This window comes from Neocloeon triangulifer, unplaced genomic scaffold (genome assembly GCF_031216515.1).
Source record: "Neocloeon triangulifer isolate White Clay Creek 2 clone unplaced genomic scaffold, ASM3121651v1 ptg000006l, whole genome shotgun sequence".
In the NCBI taxonomy this organism is placed as follows: domain Eukaryota; kingdom Metazoa; phylum Arthropoda; class Insecta; order Ephemeroptera; family Baetidae; genus Neocloeon; species Neocloeon triangulifer.
Genome location: NW_026775549.1, coordinates 1,078,467 through 1,094,789, shown reverse-complemented (window position 1 = coordinate 1,094,789; position 16,323 = coordinate 1,078,467). Strand labels below are relative to the sequence as shown.

At 34.6% G+C, this 16,323-nt stretch overlaps 1 protein-coding gene across 1 annotated transcript in view; it reads right to left on the bottom strand.

Moving 5' to 3' along the window:
- Positions 1-5,716, bottom strand: part of LOC132194096 (transcription factor SOX-8) — a 51,099-nt gene extending 45,383 nt beyond the window's left edge. Inside the window, exon 1 of the mRNA XM_059615174.1 lies at positions 5,400-5,716. Coding sequence (XP_059471157.1) covers positions 5,400-5,401 — 2 coding nt within the window. The 5' untranslated portion in view covers positions 5,402-5,716. The remainder of the gene's footprint in view (positions 1-5,399) is intronic.
- Positions 5,717-16,323: the final 10,607 nt, after the last annotated feature.

Genomic DNA, 16,323 nt, shown 5'->3' with positions numbered 1-16,323 from the left:
TCTGCCACGATCTCTTTGACTAGCGGGTGGTGAGCGCCTTGGAGTTAATCTTCATTAATGGAGACACTAGATAGCAGTTGACGAGAAGTGAAACAGTAAAATTTGAGGCGCGGATATATAAAAAATCTCCAAACGAATTTTGTTACAAAATTTCCATTTGCAGAAAATCGTTAGTTATTTGAAAAATATAATAATTATTTAAAATAAAAAAAATGTGCTAAAACCAAGCGAACTGATCCAAATTGTCGAATTTCAGATCATAAAATGAATTTTCAAGATTTTAAGGAGCTAGAAGAAGTATAAAAGTAAAACAGACAAATTTAAAAAATATATTAATTTATGCTATCCACATTTACTTTCAGAATTTATTTTTTTTTTAACAAAATTTTAAATTTAGAATTATAAAAATATTTTTTTATAATTTAATAGATTATTAAAAAACATACAAGATAATTTAATACCTAAAGAAATTTTAATGTTTATATTTTTTATCGTTTAAATAATAAGTTTTGGCCCAAATCAATCTAACGTACAGTAAACAGAAAAAAATTGAACTTCTCAGCTGTGATTGTGGTGTAAGTGATTTTAAGTCAATTAATATTCAAACATTTATGACAAAACAAAATTGAGGAATTAAATATTTTCCATATTCTTCACCCAGACAAAGGTCTGGTTTATAATAGCAATATAAAATGACCCTCAATCAGTTCCCCCTGAAAAATTTTGTGCCCACCGTTGCAAATGTTTCAGGTTTCACAAGAACGATTTTCGTCACTTTCTTGGCAAAACCGTGCATCTCTGCCTATAGCTCTGTTCGTGAGAAATAGTAAAAATACTCTCATTTTCCTCCTAGAGCTGGACAGTCGTAGATAAAATTGCGTGTGATTTACGACTTTGAATTAATATTTCATACGTATCGCGGGCATTAACAAAGCTTTCGTGTAGAGAAACTATTGCGGGCAAAGCTAATAGTCGAGCTCGAGAGGTGGGCGAGTGAGTTTTCGTTTCGTTGGACGCGACGAGTGCGCGCATGGTGCTGCTTTTAAAAATCACATCTCGTACCACACCCGTGTGCTTTTGAGTTTCCGGTGACCTAACCTTCTCATCATCATGCATTCTGCCCCTTGCCTTGATATGCAAGGTTTAATGCATGTCATGCCTGCCCGACCGTACCCTTTTTATAATTCTGATAACATGGTTCGAGCGAGCGAGGCGCGCACCTTATGCTCTGCTCTGCAACAGCTCTATTTTCTTTTTTTTTTTTATTCTTCGCTTCTTGATGCTGCTCGTTCTCCTCCTCTGCCACTTATTATTTTATAATACGCCACTTCGGCCTGCCTATTTGGCTGCGCGCGTGTGTTTTGTATAATTTCTGTACACTTTGCCGTGTCGGTGTACGTTTCTCGCCAAAAGAGCAGGAAGGAACTTACGCAACCTTCTCGGAATTGTGGACCTCGGCAGAATTATTATCTATATATGCCCAGACGCACGGTAGTAAAGTAGATAGAAGACCCGTGACGTTTGCTTATACATTTATTCGCACATAAATAAACTCCTGGCTTATACTTGCTATGCCTGTGAAGATTCGACTAGAATTTTAAAGATTAATAATAAATTTCAATTTTTTTTAAGGGGAGGAGAGACGTTTCTGAAGTGAAAAAATGGATTTTTCCTCTTGGATAAATATATTTTTGATTGAAAAATATTAAATAAATTGCTATTTTCTATTTCACGAGCAAGGAAATTTTGAAGTATACATTTTTTTTTCAATTTTGAATGATATTAAGTCTTGCTCATGACCATGACCAAAGCTGGTAAAGACGTTTGCTTCTTAACACAAAATTTCAACAAGGACAAAGCCTTTTCTCCTCACTTCCAAAGAAACTTAAAATGTTAAATAAAAAAATATATAATATAAAAATTTACAAAACTATTTTTGTGTTTTTTTTTTACACCCGTCGCCAAAAAAATTAAGGGGACATTCAAAGCCCTGTTTCAATTCGAGAATTTTCCATAAATTATTTAAATAAATAAAAAAAATGCTCGTTTGGCAAATCATTTGAAGAACAAAGAAGACCATTAAACGTCTATGCCCGGCAGCAGCACGCGTTCCCTTGATTGCCACAAGTGTCAAAATCAATTAATCACCGTGATTGATTGATCTGACCAGCCGCAGCTCAGCATCTTTTCTTTCTTTCGTCGGCCAGAGATGAAATTTTATTTCTATTTATTTTTCTTTCTCCCTCGCTCTCGGACCAAATCGAGAAGAAGCGAAATGGAAACAAACGACAGCGGAATAAATTTATTTGAAAAATAATGATGGACACGCTGGCCGGGGCTGTCAGCTGCGAAAGCAGGTAGCAGCTTCGCTTCATGCTTTTAGCGATCAAAATTCAGCCTAACTAAAATCGGTGCTCAGTGGTTTGAAAACATTTAACAAGTGAGCTAACAAGGTGCTGTGTTTACTTTGCTGCGTGTCTGCCTGGCTGGCCGTGCGCGCCGAGAGAGATGAGGAGCACGTCACATTGATTTACGAGGCCTGGCGTCGCGACTCACACCTCTGGAGCCACCAGCTCTGATTGATTCTTGGCGTAATTACGCTCCGGTCGCGAAAACGGTTTGTGGTGGGCGCTGATTGATTCGGCCCCCGAACCCCCGTTTAATTGTTTTCGCGGCCCCCACAAAGTTTGAGACGTGCCCACCCATGAACCATTTAACTAGGATTGTGAAAAATGAGGTCTTATAATGCTCTATGAAAGGATTAAAACCTATTCATTCAAAATAACCAACAGCCGAACAAAGGTATCAAAAGTATTGCTGAATGGTTTATTTGAAGTGAAAAAAATTAATAATAACAAAATTAAGGTGTTCCAACATGTTAAGCAAAATATAAAATAAAATTTTATTATTTTAAATTTTTAAATTTTATTTTCATGGAAATGAAGAAATCGGGCTTTTCCTCGTTGCGAAAATTGTTTTTATTCAAAACTAAATCTGTCTCTAGCTAAAGGTCGTTTGCTATAAAATACTGTAGGTTGGATTAAGATTTTGATTTTTATGTTAAAATGTATTTTTCAAGTTTTTTCGATAGTCAAGATAGCTGACCATATTACAAAAAAGTGGAAATGTATTTTTCTTCCATCAGCGACTGAAATATGTAGCTTCCGTATATGATAACCTTTTAATTCATGATCTCTTTAATTGAGATCAAGTTAAAAAAATAAATACATATCCATTGATGGAAATCACATTTTTAATAATTTTTCTCTCATATAAATGTGCAATACAAAAACATATTTTAAATAACATTGGAACTTAATAAATTACTTTGAAATTAATTTCAATGGCCCATTGGAAAAATAAAACCTTTGAAACAGTTATGCAACCATTTTATTTTTGCTGAATTTTAAATAATCCAAATTAAAAAAAAAAAAAAAATGCTGAATTTAGATTTTTGAGCATTTTTGTAACAATTAAATAAAAATATTTGGAGAATTCAGCAAAAGTTTACAAAAACAATTTATCGTTTTGCTGAGATTCAACTTCGCTCTGGTCCTTGTGGCGAGCTCCTCATTTATATATTCTCTCTGCAGATTAGATAAAATTTTCAGTAACAAGCTACTAGCGTTTCTCGGCTGCGATTCCGCGAGATGCGACTTTCTCATCGTCTCATCTCTCTTGCCGTTTGGAGGAGCGTGATGCATGGGAGCTTTATTGTCAAAAGTTTTACTTTTCTCCTCTCGTCTTCGTGCCGTGTGTGTGACATGCGTGCTCGAAATCACTCGCGCACATGTATATACGAAAGAAAGTTTTTCAACGTGAAAACCTCGGTGGAAAAATGAGGCAGTTAAAAGATAACGACTGTCAGCGCGATATGTGTTGGATTTTTTTTTCATTTTCGCGACGCTGGCAAAGTGTCATTCACACACCCTCAAAAAAAGTCAAAATGTCAAACATATCAACAGGAAATAAACCATTTCCGACACTGAATCACAATTTCAACACCAACTAAGGGGACGGAAAAGAAACAGTTGAAATTCTTAGTATTTGCCACATTATCGTGTAATTGTTTAAATTATACTTTTTACTGTAAGACTTTGAAGTTTGAATGAATTGAAAAGGAAAACGTCATTGTACTTAGGAATAACATTCAAGAAATCTAATAAACAAACTATGACGAACTTGAAAGGATAGAGATATTTTGAGATATTGGAATAAAAATATATTTATTATAATTTTATGAAATTTGTTTTTAAATAATTACAATCTTGAAATAATCTTCAAAGTATAGTTGTTTTCAATTGATACTTTGTACCATCCGAATTTCATTGATTTTAATTCAATGACAAGATTATGAAATTAAAACTTTATTCAAGATACTAGAAGAGTCTGGAGTTTTCAATTATGATCGCATTAAAAACTTTTTCGCACCTTGCCGACTCCAAACAATGGGTGCAAACAATTGCAACAAGGTGCATCTCTGGTGTGTCAGGTGTTTGAAGTTGAGACATCTCTTTCTCTCACCTCTCGTCTGCTACGGTTTTCAAATTATTTCATGCCGCAGAGAAACACGAAGTTGCGCGAGGAAATAATTTTTAATTCAATGCAAAGTGCGCGGAATGTTTCAGCACTGCACTTTATCTTGATTAGTTTGCTCTTGATTTATTGCACCATAATTTTCTTTTCATTTGCTCTCACTCGGGAAATGCACTGAACTTCTTTCGCCATTAATCGTCCTTCTTATCAGCACTGTTTAGCATAACATATAAATCTCATCATGACTGCCGGAGAAATTACTCTCCAATATATAGACGAATTCCAAAAAGTGGCATTTTTTGCGGTTCGAGAGCAGAAGCAATCACCTCGTTGGTTACGCTGCTCAAATTTTCCGCTCTTTTACCTGAAAGCCCGAGTCTATAAAAAGCTACACAGATGCGCGCTCGTTTTTGGGATAAAAAGCTACAGAGTCGTGGCCGATCGAGCCGCCGAGACCGCAAACAGCACCGCACGTAATCATAATAATAAAGTAACGACTGGATAATTTCAGCGCTCAATTTCTCCTCGGTCGAGCCGACACATCAATCGGGCTCGGAAAGAGCCGAAGAAAGAAAAGTGCACGCGCTCCGCTTCATCTTTGCTCTAATGACGCGCTGCCGATACGTCAGATCCTCCAAGAGAAAAAAACATAATTTCAACGTCACGCTGCCGGCTGTGACCCTTGACCCCGGTGGACGCATCCCTGACTCCTGGTCCCGATAAACCTCGACACAATTCTGCTGATAAAAACCCGAACAAAATATTATACTCTCGAGAGCTACGAATCGGAACATCATCCGATGTGTGATTAGAAATAAAATAATATTCTAATTAATATAAAATAATTATTTAAAACTACTTACATCTGAGCCAGATCCAGTGTGGGTATGTCAGACCAACTTCAGTCAGTCAGTCAGTGTTTCCCAAAAACAACACAGAGCACTTTTCGAAAATCCAGAAAATCGAGATTTGAGTTTTTGCGAGTGTTCAGTTCCTCATGATTGTCCGGGACACTGGTGCACTCTGGACACTGTGGTTGGCTTGGTGAAGAAAAGACGGACAGCGAGCGACGATGACTCTCCTCGGAGCGGCGAACGGTAGGTGTCTGAGGCGGCGCACACTTGACTGGTGTGCGGTGCATCTCCGCGCCTCCTCCTCGGCCCGAGAAAAGACTGAGCCCCACCTGCTCGGTCCCCCCTACCTGTAAATTAGCTGAGCGTTTTCTGTCTTTTCCATGTAGATTACGGCAGCTCGCTCCGCCCAGTTTTGTGGATGATGATTGGATTATTTGATATGCATGGCCAGTTCATTACGACGCGAATCTCGCCGGAGAAAATGACCGGCTGCGATGCTGCGCCGCGCTGCACCCATTGGTCGCCGCCGCCGATCTCTCAACAGGTGCATTAGACCGTATATGCAAATCGCACGCGAGAGAGGCGAGATTGGGTTGCTGCCGCAATTATACGGACAGAGACCAAAACCAACACTAGGATAAGGAAAATAAATGTCAGCAAAAATAATTATTAAAATATTCTTTAACTAAACAAATGATTTTTGATAATTTTTTGATCATATTTTGTTGGTTTGCTGCTTAAGAGAAGAAGATTAGTGTACTATGCTACTATGGATATTTTAAAAAAGTTACTAAGCGTTGAATGTAATTTTAACACAGAACTCAATATTATGATACAATTAAAACAAAATAGTAAAATGTGTACACAAACTTTATTGAACAACAAAGCATAAGCCTAACAAAAAAAATGTGTATTGTAGAAATAAAAACAGATTTAAATATAAAATTAACTATAATAATTAATTTTAAAATTAATAGAATTTTAATTACATTTTAATTAAAATTTAATAATATATTATATTTATTTTTAAATTTTATTTCTATTCCTTTTAGAGTAATTTATATTTTTTGAACAATACCCAAATAAATTGCTTGCCATGGTGTTTAATTTTATTTTTTACTTTTGTTTTAAATGAAATTATTGCATAATTTTGTATTGAATATATTTTTTTTAAATGCCACAAACTAAATTAATTTAATTGTAAATTTGCAAGAATGATACCATCTTTATTCATGAAACGGAAACAATGTGATATAATAATTTTAGATAAATGATCAATAATAATAATAATCATATTTTTATTATTTGTCCACTGAAATTGAAAAATTGTTAGTATTTTGCCTCCACTTACTTTAGTGTACATAAATTAATGTAGAAATAAACTCACCAAAAATGTTTTGTAAATTGTGTGTAGAATACTGTGGGTTTGCGTCTTACAATTTACAATATATGTCTTTGCTAGTGTACACCAATTTAAGGGTTTGATCTATAAGAGAAGTTTACATAGATTTAAAAAAAAAATTAAATTTTTCTTTGTGTTTAGTAGACGTGATAGAACAAACGAACAAACTCACAACAAAAAATGTATTCGTGTGCTCGTGAAAAAAACTTTGTCCAACTCTATAATCATGGTTTGAAATTTGGTACCAAGTTATTTAATGTTATTTCTCACGCTTTTAGATTGGAATTCATTATGTATATTTACATTTTCAATAATATTCGACGCATTGAATTCTGATTGAAAAATACTTTCAAAGCAATCCAAGGAATGTAATTTTATGCAGTTCAATTAATTAAATTTCAAAACAAACTAATTAAGAGTGGACAAGCGAGATCGTGCATGCTCATGAAAGCAACAATTTTCTGCCCAAGAAAATAAAGCAGTATATCGATTTGAATTAATTGACTTGTGTATTCAAATCAAGTTAGAGCTGCAATATGATACATACGGCTAATAAATTGGCTCTTGCCCTTTTGAAATAATCTCGCTAATAATCCTAATAATAATCCCGACCGTGTATTTTATAATAAGCTCAACATAGTTTTAAATTAGTTATATTTCAAACTAGAGGCATATATTTTATATGCGTGCATGTTTGAAATAATTGAGGCATAAATAGAGCCGCTTATTTCGCTGGTTTGAATGTGTGTGTTTGTATATTTATTTGTTTGTTTATATAGGAGAAAAAGCAGGCACTCCTCTCTCGCTATATAATATAATATGGTTCTGAGCGGGCAGACGTGCACTCTATAATGAAGGACCTACCTGGCTGGATTTAATTGCTGCGGCTCATTTGTTCACCGCGCATTATTCCGCCGATAAACTTTGCAGACCATATTCGCCTTCTCGCGAATAAATAAAAGAAAAACGATCGGCCGGGCATTCACTCATTAGGACTTACACAAACGCCAAGCATAAATATTAAAACTTTTCTCTTTGTTGTCGCACCGAGAGGAAATTGTTATTTTGATGTACGATAGGCTGGAATTAATTTTAATTGCGCAAGACTGGGCCTTTCGTGTCGGCCTTGGTGGACAAAAGGCTCGCGCTGCACACAATCAATTAAAATTTCACGAAAAATCGGGGCGTCGTGCCGCTTAATTATATCGCACGGGGCCACTCCCTCGGTGCTGTACGTGTGTGTTTTGAGTTTTTTTTTCTGTGTCGCGAGTGCTCATTTCTCCAATAATTGCAACACCGCGCCATGCGTTTCCTTCGCCGGTGATTCACGCGCGATTTACATGCGTACACATTCGACAGGCTTCGATTTGGGCCTACGCGGATTTCCAACGGAAGCTCTCCTTGGCCTCCATATTGCTTGCGACCAACAGGAAAATGCATATTTTTCTGCGTGACGTCGCCCCAATCAAGGTTGTTTAATGATTTCTAATTAATTCAAATACATTAGAGAAGAATTTAATGGTTTGCACGTGGCATCAAATATTACTATTCCCAATTATCAATAACCGTTTGCTGCACATTCTTCAGTTTTAAATTATAAAAGTTGTAGTTAATTTAGTATGAGTAAATTATATATAATATATTTGAGAATCAATCACATTTAGGATGAATTTTAGGATACAAGCAGTTCATTGAATTCACTCATGAAAATAAATTTACAGAAAAATATAACTTCTATAAAAATTGTCAAAATAATTTAATTTAATAGAATGGAAATTTACTAAAAAGATAAATTTAATCCTCTTTTAAGCTCTCTTATGTACAATACATTAATTTTTTTTACATTTGTTAGCTGTATGTTTTTAATACAATCATTTCACAACCCTTTCTCGTTTGACTGATTGCTATTATCTTTCATTAATCAAAAATTCCATGCTATAAAAAAAATAGAAAGTTTTTTAAATATACATTCTGAATTTTAATTAACTTGCTAAATAACATCCCTGCACAAAATAATTATCTTTTCTGTGTTACACTCGATAAGGTAAACCAAAATATATTAACCAGAAAAAGTCCTGTCCTTTGTTTTCTCCTTTGCAGTAATTTTCTGCTCGTTCTCTGCTGTTTTCTTTTCTTCCCTCTCATCACTTATTTTTTTTACAGCCGTTCACTCGATATTTTTTCCATTCTTGTATGATTTAGAGTCGCGCACAGGGTTAAGACTTTCCTCGGTGTGTGCAGGTAAAATCCACATATTCAAATTTAATTAGCGGCTGCATACTTGCGAGTCATTACGGCCGGCAAGAATTCACAACAAAAGAATAAAAATGCTCGAGTGCGCACGAAATGGTCATAAAAAAGCAACACGTTTTTATTCAGGGTGATTTACATTTTTAATTCTCTGCACCGTCGCAATATTGCGTGCGTTTCCGAGAGCAGATGCAATAATTGGTTATTGAGTCATGCCACGACAATCGTATGCCAATGAGGACCAATTAATTTTAGTATGCATCACGTCATATAAGAATCATGTCGGTGTAATTAATTAATCTGAGCTGCCACTTGAACTGCCATGAACCAAAATGAAAACACTCTAGAAATACTAATCAAAGTAGATAAGCAAGTAGACAATAAAATATAGTCTAGAATTTTCAAATAATTTTTTAGATATAAAAAAATTACCATTTTATTTTCTTTCATGATAAATTAAACATTTTTATAATTATAATCTTTCTTCTTCTTCTACCTTTAAATAATTTTTGTTGAAAGTTGGACAAAAAATCCAGAACTCTTCGCGTATCTTGTAATGGGGCGCTAATTAATATGATTTTCTGAACTTGCATTTTTAATTGAAACTTGCTTTTTAATTGAAACTTGTTTTTATTTGACATGTTTGAATGTTGCAAAGTTTCACGCACGTGTCGTCTTTTTGAAAACCTGAATGGCTATTCTTATCAGGGGAAGCATGCAATTTACCACAGCGATTTACTGCCCCAATTAAGGCGCCGGAAGAGGAAAAACTGAGGAAAAACAACAGCAAATTAAACTTAACTACTAAATTATACCTTCTCAAAATTTTTATCCCCAATAGGAGTTTCAAGAATTCTATTGACAAAGACAACTTATATTCTGGACTAAAACGAAATGTAGCCAGAGCTTCACTTCAATTTATTTTTTTTTCTGTTGTTTTACTTGTGAAATTGTTTAAATAAACAAATCACTGCTTGACTTATCTTGATGCTCTCTATTACTGTAATGCTTTAAAAAATTAAATAAAAAATAATTTTAATTAGAGAAGTAAAAATATGTTAATAATATGTATTTCAATAATGTAATTAATTGTTAATTTTCTCACGAAAAGAGTTAAATTAAAAAATGTTAATTTTTTCATTTCACTGGTTGTCTGTGACTGCTAAGTACAGAGGGTGAACTTTTCATATTTCTACAGCACTGGCTGTGTGAAATCCACACCACGAGTCACAAAAGTCGAGTGTAAAAAAGTAAAACAGCAGGTGTTTGACCCCATCACGATATCGAATCGACTTTGAACATTTTCTAAATCGCTCTCGGTACGCCTGTCAATGTTTGTTTCTGAAAAATTATTCAAATGGTGGTCCCGGCGTGAGCGATAATCAGCAGTTTGCTCTCTTCAGAGGGGCCGCCAAAAAGAGGCCGATCGCGTTCGTTTAATTGTGTATTACCGCGACTGCATCCGACCACCCATCAAGTGACTCACTCCAATCACTATATTTTATCGAGATTCACGTCCCGCGCTGGGAATTTACATGTTCATCCGTCACAATGTGCACTCCAATTACACTTACACATCTCTCTGTGGAGAATGATTAGAGGATGCTTCTGCCGCTCTTTACTCGGAAAATGCTCCAACGCGATTGACTATTCTTTATCTTGGAGCACCGGAGGATGATTGTGTTTTGTCCCCGGACCGATTCAAATGTACAAAGTTCAGCCCGAACCGATTTGAAATGAAATTTCTCGGAATTATCCAACTCGGGTAATTCTTATTTCTCGAAAAATTCTGAAATTATGTTTTAACGCAAAATTCACCACACGCTCAAAGATAATTTGCAGCAGCAGATTTCTAAAAGTCGCGTCTGCTTTGCTGCTTTCGTGAGCAGACAAATTGGAGCGAATTGGAACGAGAGCGACAGTTTTGCCTAAGCAGTCAATTGAATTAATGCACTTGCAAACGAAAGCAAAACATGCACTTTCTTTCTTCTCAGTTTGCGTGTCGCAATTCGGAGATGCATGCGTTAAATTATCGTCAAACGGTGCAGTGCACTTTTGAGACAAGTATCAGTTCACTTTCATCTTTCGCTTAAGTATGTGTGCGTAAGCATCACCGCGCCCTTTCTCCGAACGTGTCACGCCGAAATTTTACTTTCGTTCTCAATTCTTGCTAATTTCAAATGATACACTTTCAATTTCAGTTCTGACTTATAGGAAAACGGTGCCTTCCGAAGTTATATATTATTCTCAATAGCATCAGGAAAAGAGATTCATCCGTCAGTTATGGTCTTATTGTTTTAAAAAGTACTTGTTTTTAGCAATGACATTGCCAGGAATGTGTGTGAGTTGCTAATTAAGGTGCAGCACTGAGCATGAAAGTCAAGGAAAGTGGATTTACAATAGCAGAATGACACTAAAAGGACATAATGTCTTATCCTTTCGCTGAAAGAAGGATATTTTATAGACGATTTTCTATAATTATTTTTAAAATTTGATATAGATACAGGTTTTATTTGCAATGCTGACGGGAAATTTTAATAATTTTTAAGAATTTCAAAAATAATTGAGTATTTTTACCCTATATTAAGCAAAATTCTGATTTGAAGCCACAAAATTAAATTTTGTGCAATTATCTTCACGGATAAGTACAAAGAGACTCTATTTTCAAAACAACCATTGCCTGGTGAAAAAAACTTGTTAAAATTTTATAATTATATTGACAGAGCAAACCGTAATAAATATAATAATATAACATTACTTTACTTTCCATTGTTAAACTTAAAGTTTAGGTGTTTAGCATAACTTGCACTTTTTTAAAGCAAGTAGATTAAGAATTTACAATATTTAATTATATGTCTACAGATTCACTAGACTTCAAGAAAAACTAAAAAACGCAGTTAATCCGCTCAAATAGGACTTCAATAATTAGGAGATAATATTACATTTTCAGAAATGAACCATTTTTTCATTACTTTTAGCCAGTGTAATTTTAAATTTTTTAAGGACTGTAAAAAACCAGAATTCATATTCATCGTTATTCCTCTTTTTTGAAGAAAAATAGCAAAATGAAAACATTAAGACTGACAGCTAAACAGTCCTGAAGATAAATGGCTGGCGGTCTAAGGTCAATAATTGTCTATCCAAAATCAACGTCTTTTTAGAAATAAGTTATACCTTTTTGTAAAGTCCTTGATTTTGCAAGAAATAAATATTGACCTTAGACGGCTAGCCAAACAGTCCTGAAGGTTTTGGATTAAATAGCTAGCCGTCTAAGGTCAATTATTATTTCTCGCAAAATTAACGACTGTAAAAATTAGTACTTGAATTGGTTGATTAATGCATTCTTTCTCCCATTTATAAAGTAGGAAACAGTGCTCTTGATAAAAAGGAAATTTCAGTACATCAGGCCTCCTGGCGTGTGTCTCGTCTCGTTATTTTCATTTCAGAAAGGCGAATTAAACGCTAATTATTTGACAGTGAAGCGATATGAAAGTGTTGGTGACAGTTTTGCAGACAAATTTCAACGCTCTGAATCTCACCGAACACACGAGATTCAGCTCTGGCAGCGCGGCGAGAGTGCCACTCTTGAAATACAAATAAAAACGTGACAAAAGAGAAGAGTGAAAAGAAAAGAAGACGGAGCGTGACAAAAAAAGGCTTCGAGGGCTGATTCAATAATTATTATAAGCGCGGTCGCGAATCTCATTATTCAAACCAATCATGCGATCACGAAAAAAGGAAATGACCGAAGCAGAAAAGAATAAGGAAATTCGCAAATGGATTGTGTTCAAGTGAGAGATGGCACTGAATTTTGGAGTGCACGGAGAATCCTCCCTTTGTGATTGGAAGCCGAGTCATCACCACTCTTCCGGAAAGTGAACTTTATATCTCTTTATCCAAACCACGACAATGTCTAGTTTTTAATTTTAAATATACACCTCTAAATAAAAAAATTATTGTTTTATTTTTCTTTGAATATAATTAATTAAACATAATTTTTTTTATTAACTTTATCTTCTTCTATTGCTTCTCACTTTAGCGCACAGAGATGCGTAGTGAGTTAAATCTTTCAATGCCCCAGTTGGCCCCAGTAAATCATAATGAGGAAAAAAACCACACCTCATATCCGGTCCTAAACGTTTTTATAGCGTGAGTTAAATCAACTGGAAATAATTATTATGCCCGATTAAAAATGTTATGAATATACATATTTTTATATAATTCTGCATTTTATTATTTTTATAATTTTGAAGCAAATCCCTGTTAATTAAAAAAGGACTAGACTTAAAATACAGAAGAAAATATTTAAAGCAGGTTGAAAAATGTTAATGAAAGTGACAAGTTGAATGTTATTCCCACTTGTAATAGGACTACTCTAGTTTAGCTCGTAAAAAATGGGTTAACGGGAGGATTTTTCGCTTGATATTTTAATGACGACCGCCCTATTAGGCTCTCTTAGGACAAATATAGTTTGATTAAGATGCTGTGCAGCATTCCAGCGCGCGTCGCATTCCCCGGTGTCATAAATGCAAAAGCGGCAGCTGTCTTTTTCTATGTCGCGTCTAGACTCTCACATTTCCACCCCGCATTCAAATAATGTAAAGCACAGATTGGAAACAAAACAAAAAACGGCGCGGCGGCGGTTCGTATTTGGAGCCACTTTATTTAATGCTGATGGATCTCAATTATCGAAGAAGTCGCTCGCATTTAATAAGGAGGGATGGAAAGAGGTGATCTATTTCTAAAAACAAACCACAAATAACCCAAACGATGATGCCTCCCGGTTTTAACTTTTTTTTATACACAACTCGCGCGCTCTCTCAACTCTCGTCGGCGGTTCCAAGGAAAGCAGCACACATAGTGCAGCTCTCTTAAATTATAGACGTGTTGTTTGTGCCAACAACGCCGGACGCAGCAGTCCAACAATTTTGATTAAAACCCACCAAATCCCACCATCACCGCGTGACAACTTTTTAATTAACAAGAAACATCACAAGTGTGGTATACGCTGAGAAAGCCAAACATCTACTTTACACACAACCTCTGAAGTTATACAAATTATTTCCATGTAGAGGTAACTTATTTTAGTGACAGCTTGAAAAAAATACAACGAAAAATTTCCAAGAAATCCAGTTGAATTGAAGTAAATATTTGCAGCTTTAGCTGAGAAAGCGAAATTAAAAAAAAAAAAAAAAAGTTAGAAAAGGGGCACTTTTATAAACTGTGAGATTGAATAAGTTGTTCTTTTTGATCCAGATTAAAATTTTAGTTTCACTTAATTATAACTTAAGACCTTTCACTTCATATAACAACGGGTTGAAATTAAAATTTTGGATTTTGTCAAAAATTTATATTTCCGCCCTAGTCTAGTTAATTTTGATTGAAAATTTTTAAAACCATTGAATTGAAAATTGCTTGCTATTTTTAGAAAACATATTTTTTTACTATCCTAATTTTTTACTCACGTTCATTAATAAGACAATTAATTTCTTAATCACTTAAAATTGCAATTTTTAAGTCTTTAAAAAGATTTAATTTTTACAAATGCATTGAATTCTTAAAAAAATGAGTGAGGCCAAAGGAGCAAAGAAGATAATTTATGATTAGTTAGATCATCGTCGCCTTTTTTAATCCCAAGGCACGGCAATTTAACGCCTTATTTATAATTTCTATAAGGTTCCATTGTACCTGAAGAGAGAAGGAGAACGGACTGGATCCAGTTTTGTTAGGGGCGTTTTGTGTGTTGGTGATTTTGATTTGTGGGCACCTTTTGTGGCGGCTCAAATACAAACAAACAAAGGCCCCACAGAGTGAGCGTGAGTGTGTGTGTGTGATATACGCATCCTTAATTTCTGGTGCGAGAGAGCAGCGCTCAGCACTTCTTCTTCTTTCGAGAAATTTTACGATGATGCGTGTGTTTTAACAAATTACTCGGCAGTCCCATTAAAAGTACACTCTTCTTCGGAACACACACGCCGGCTGTGTTCTTCTTGGCCGCGCCACCGTTTTGTTGGTGGGTAATAATATCATCGGACGACTCTTTCTCATTCTATGATGTCTCGTTCACGTGGATTTATTGACGAAGCTGCGACTAATAGCCCAGAAATAGATCACAGGACGCATTTTGTAAAATTGGCTGCAACACAACCAAACTAGAGAGACGCGCGAGCTCACAGCATTCCGAACCACAGCAACGCGCGACCTTTTGTTTCTGCTTTCGACATAATCAATTCATTTTGGTCCCGACGCTCGCCTAATTAAAAGATGCTGCTATCACGAGTTTGTTTTTCTACTCGTTTTTAAAGTCACTTCTTGTTATAGTTCTTTATTAGGACGCAATGGATTGTTCAATATGAAGTGGAAAAAAAGTCATTTTTAATTTTCTCAATATATGCAAATCAGTGTCAATTTACCTATTTCTTATAAAATTATCATAAAAGTCTTACAAATTCGCAATATTTTGTTGGTGAAATAAATGAAATTGATCTTAAATTTTCTGGAAAATTCCATCACTTATATCGTCGTCATGCGACCAGAAATCGCCTTGTTTAAATTTAAATATTAAACACATTATTTGCAGGAATTTATTCTACCTTTACCTCATATTTCCAACTCTTGTCTCCAGATTTTTTACAAGAGCTGTTTTCAAATATTAGAAAACTGAATGCCAGTTTGCAACACTTTCAGGCTCCAATTTTGTACTCGAATTGTTTTTCTCACTGCATCATGATAGAAAAACAATTATCATGAAGTGAAATATCAAAGAAATTATTATTTCATTATTCTATAATTTTTTTCTTGCATTACATGAACCATAAATTAATGTTTTTAGCCCAAGGACTACCGAGGGACTAAATAATGTTTGAAATATAAATCTTAGGTGGAACATGGAATTGCAAGTCTATATTTTTTTTTTAATTTTTAATTAAAGTGCGAGTTTATGTGTTTTTTAAATAGTATTTTACTTATTTTCAAAATGCTGTAATAGTAATAAAAGTAATTATAACTATTTAATTAAATGAGTTTATTGATTCAATGGCTAGATAGTATTTAAAATATAATGCATATTGTAATTTATAAATATATTTTAATGTAATTCTAAAATTATCTAAAAAAACAAGTGATTTTTCCATAAATTTATTTCAAAATAAAATGAATAATATTGTTTGGAATCAAGAAACAAGCATCATAAAATGCAAATATTATGCAATTACAAGGAATCATATCAGTTTATTGCCTTCTCCATTTCCCTTTTCTCGAAATCCGCCAGTCCAATGAACA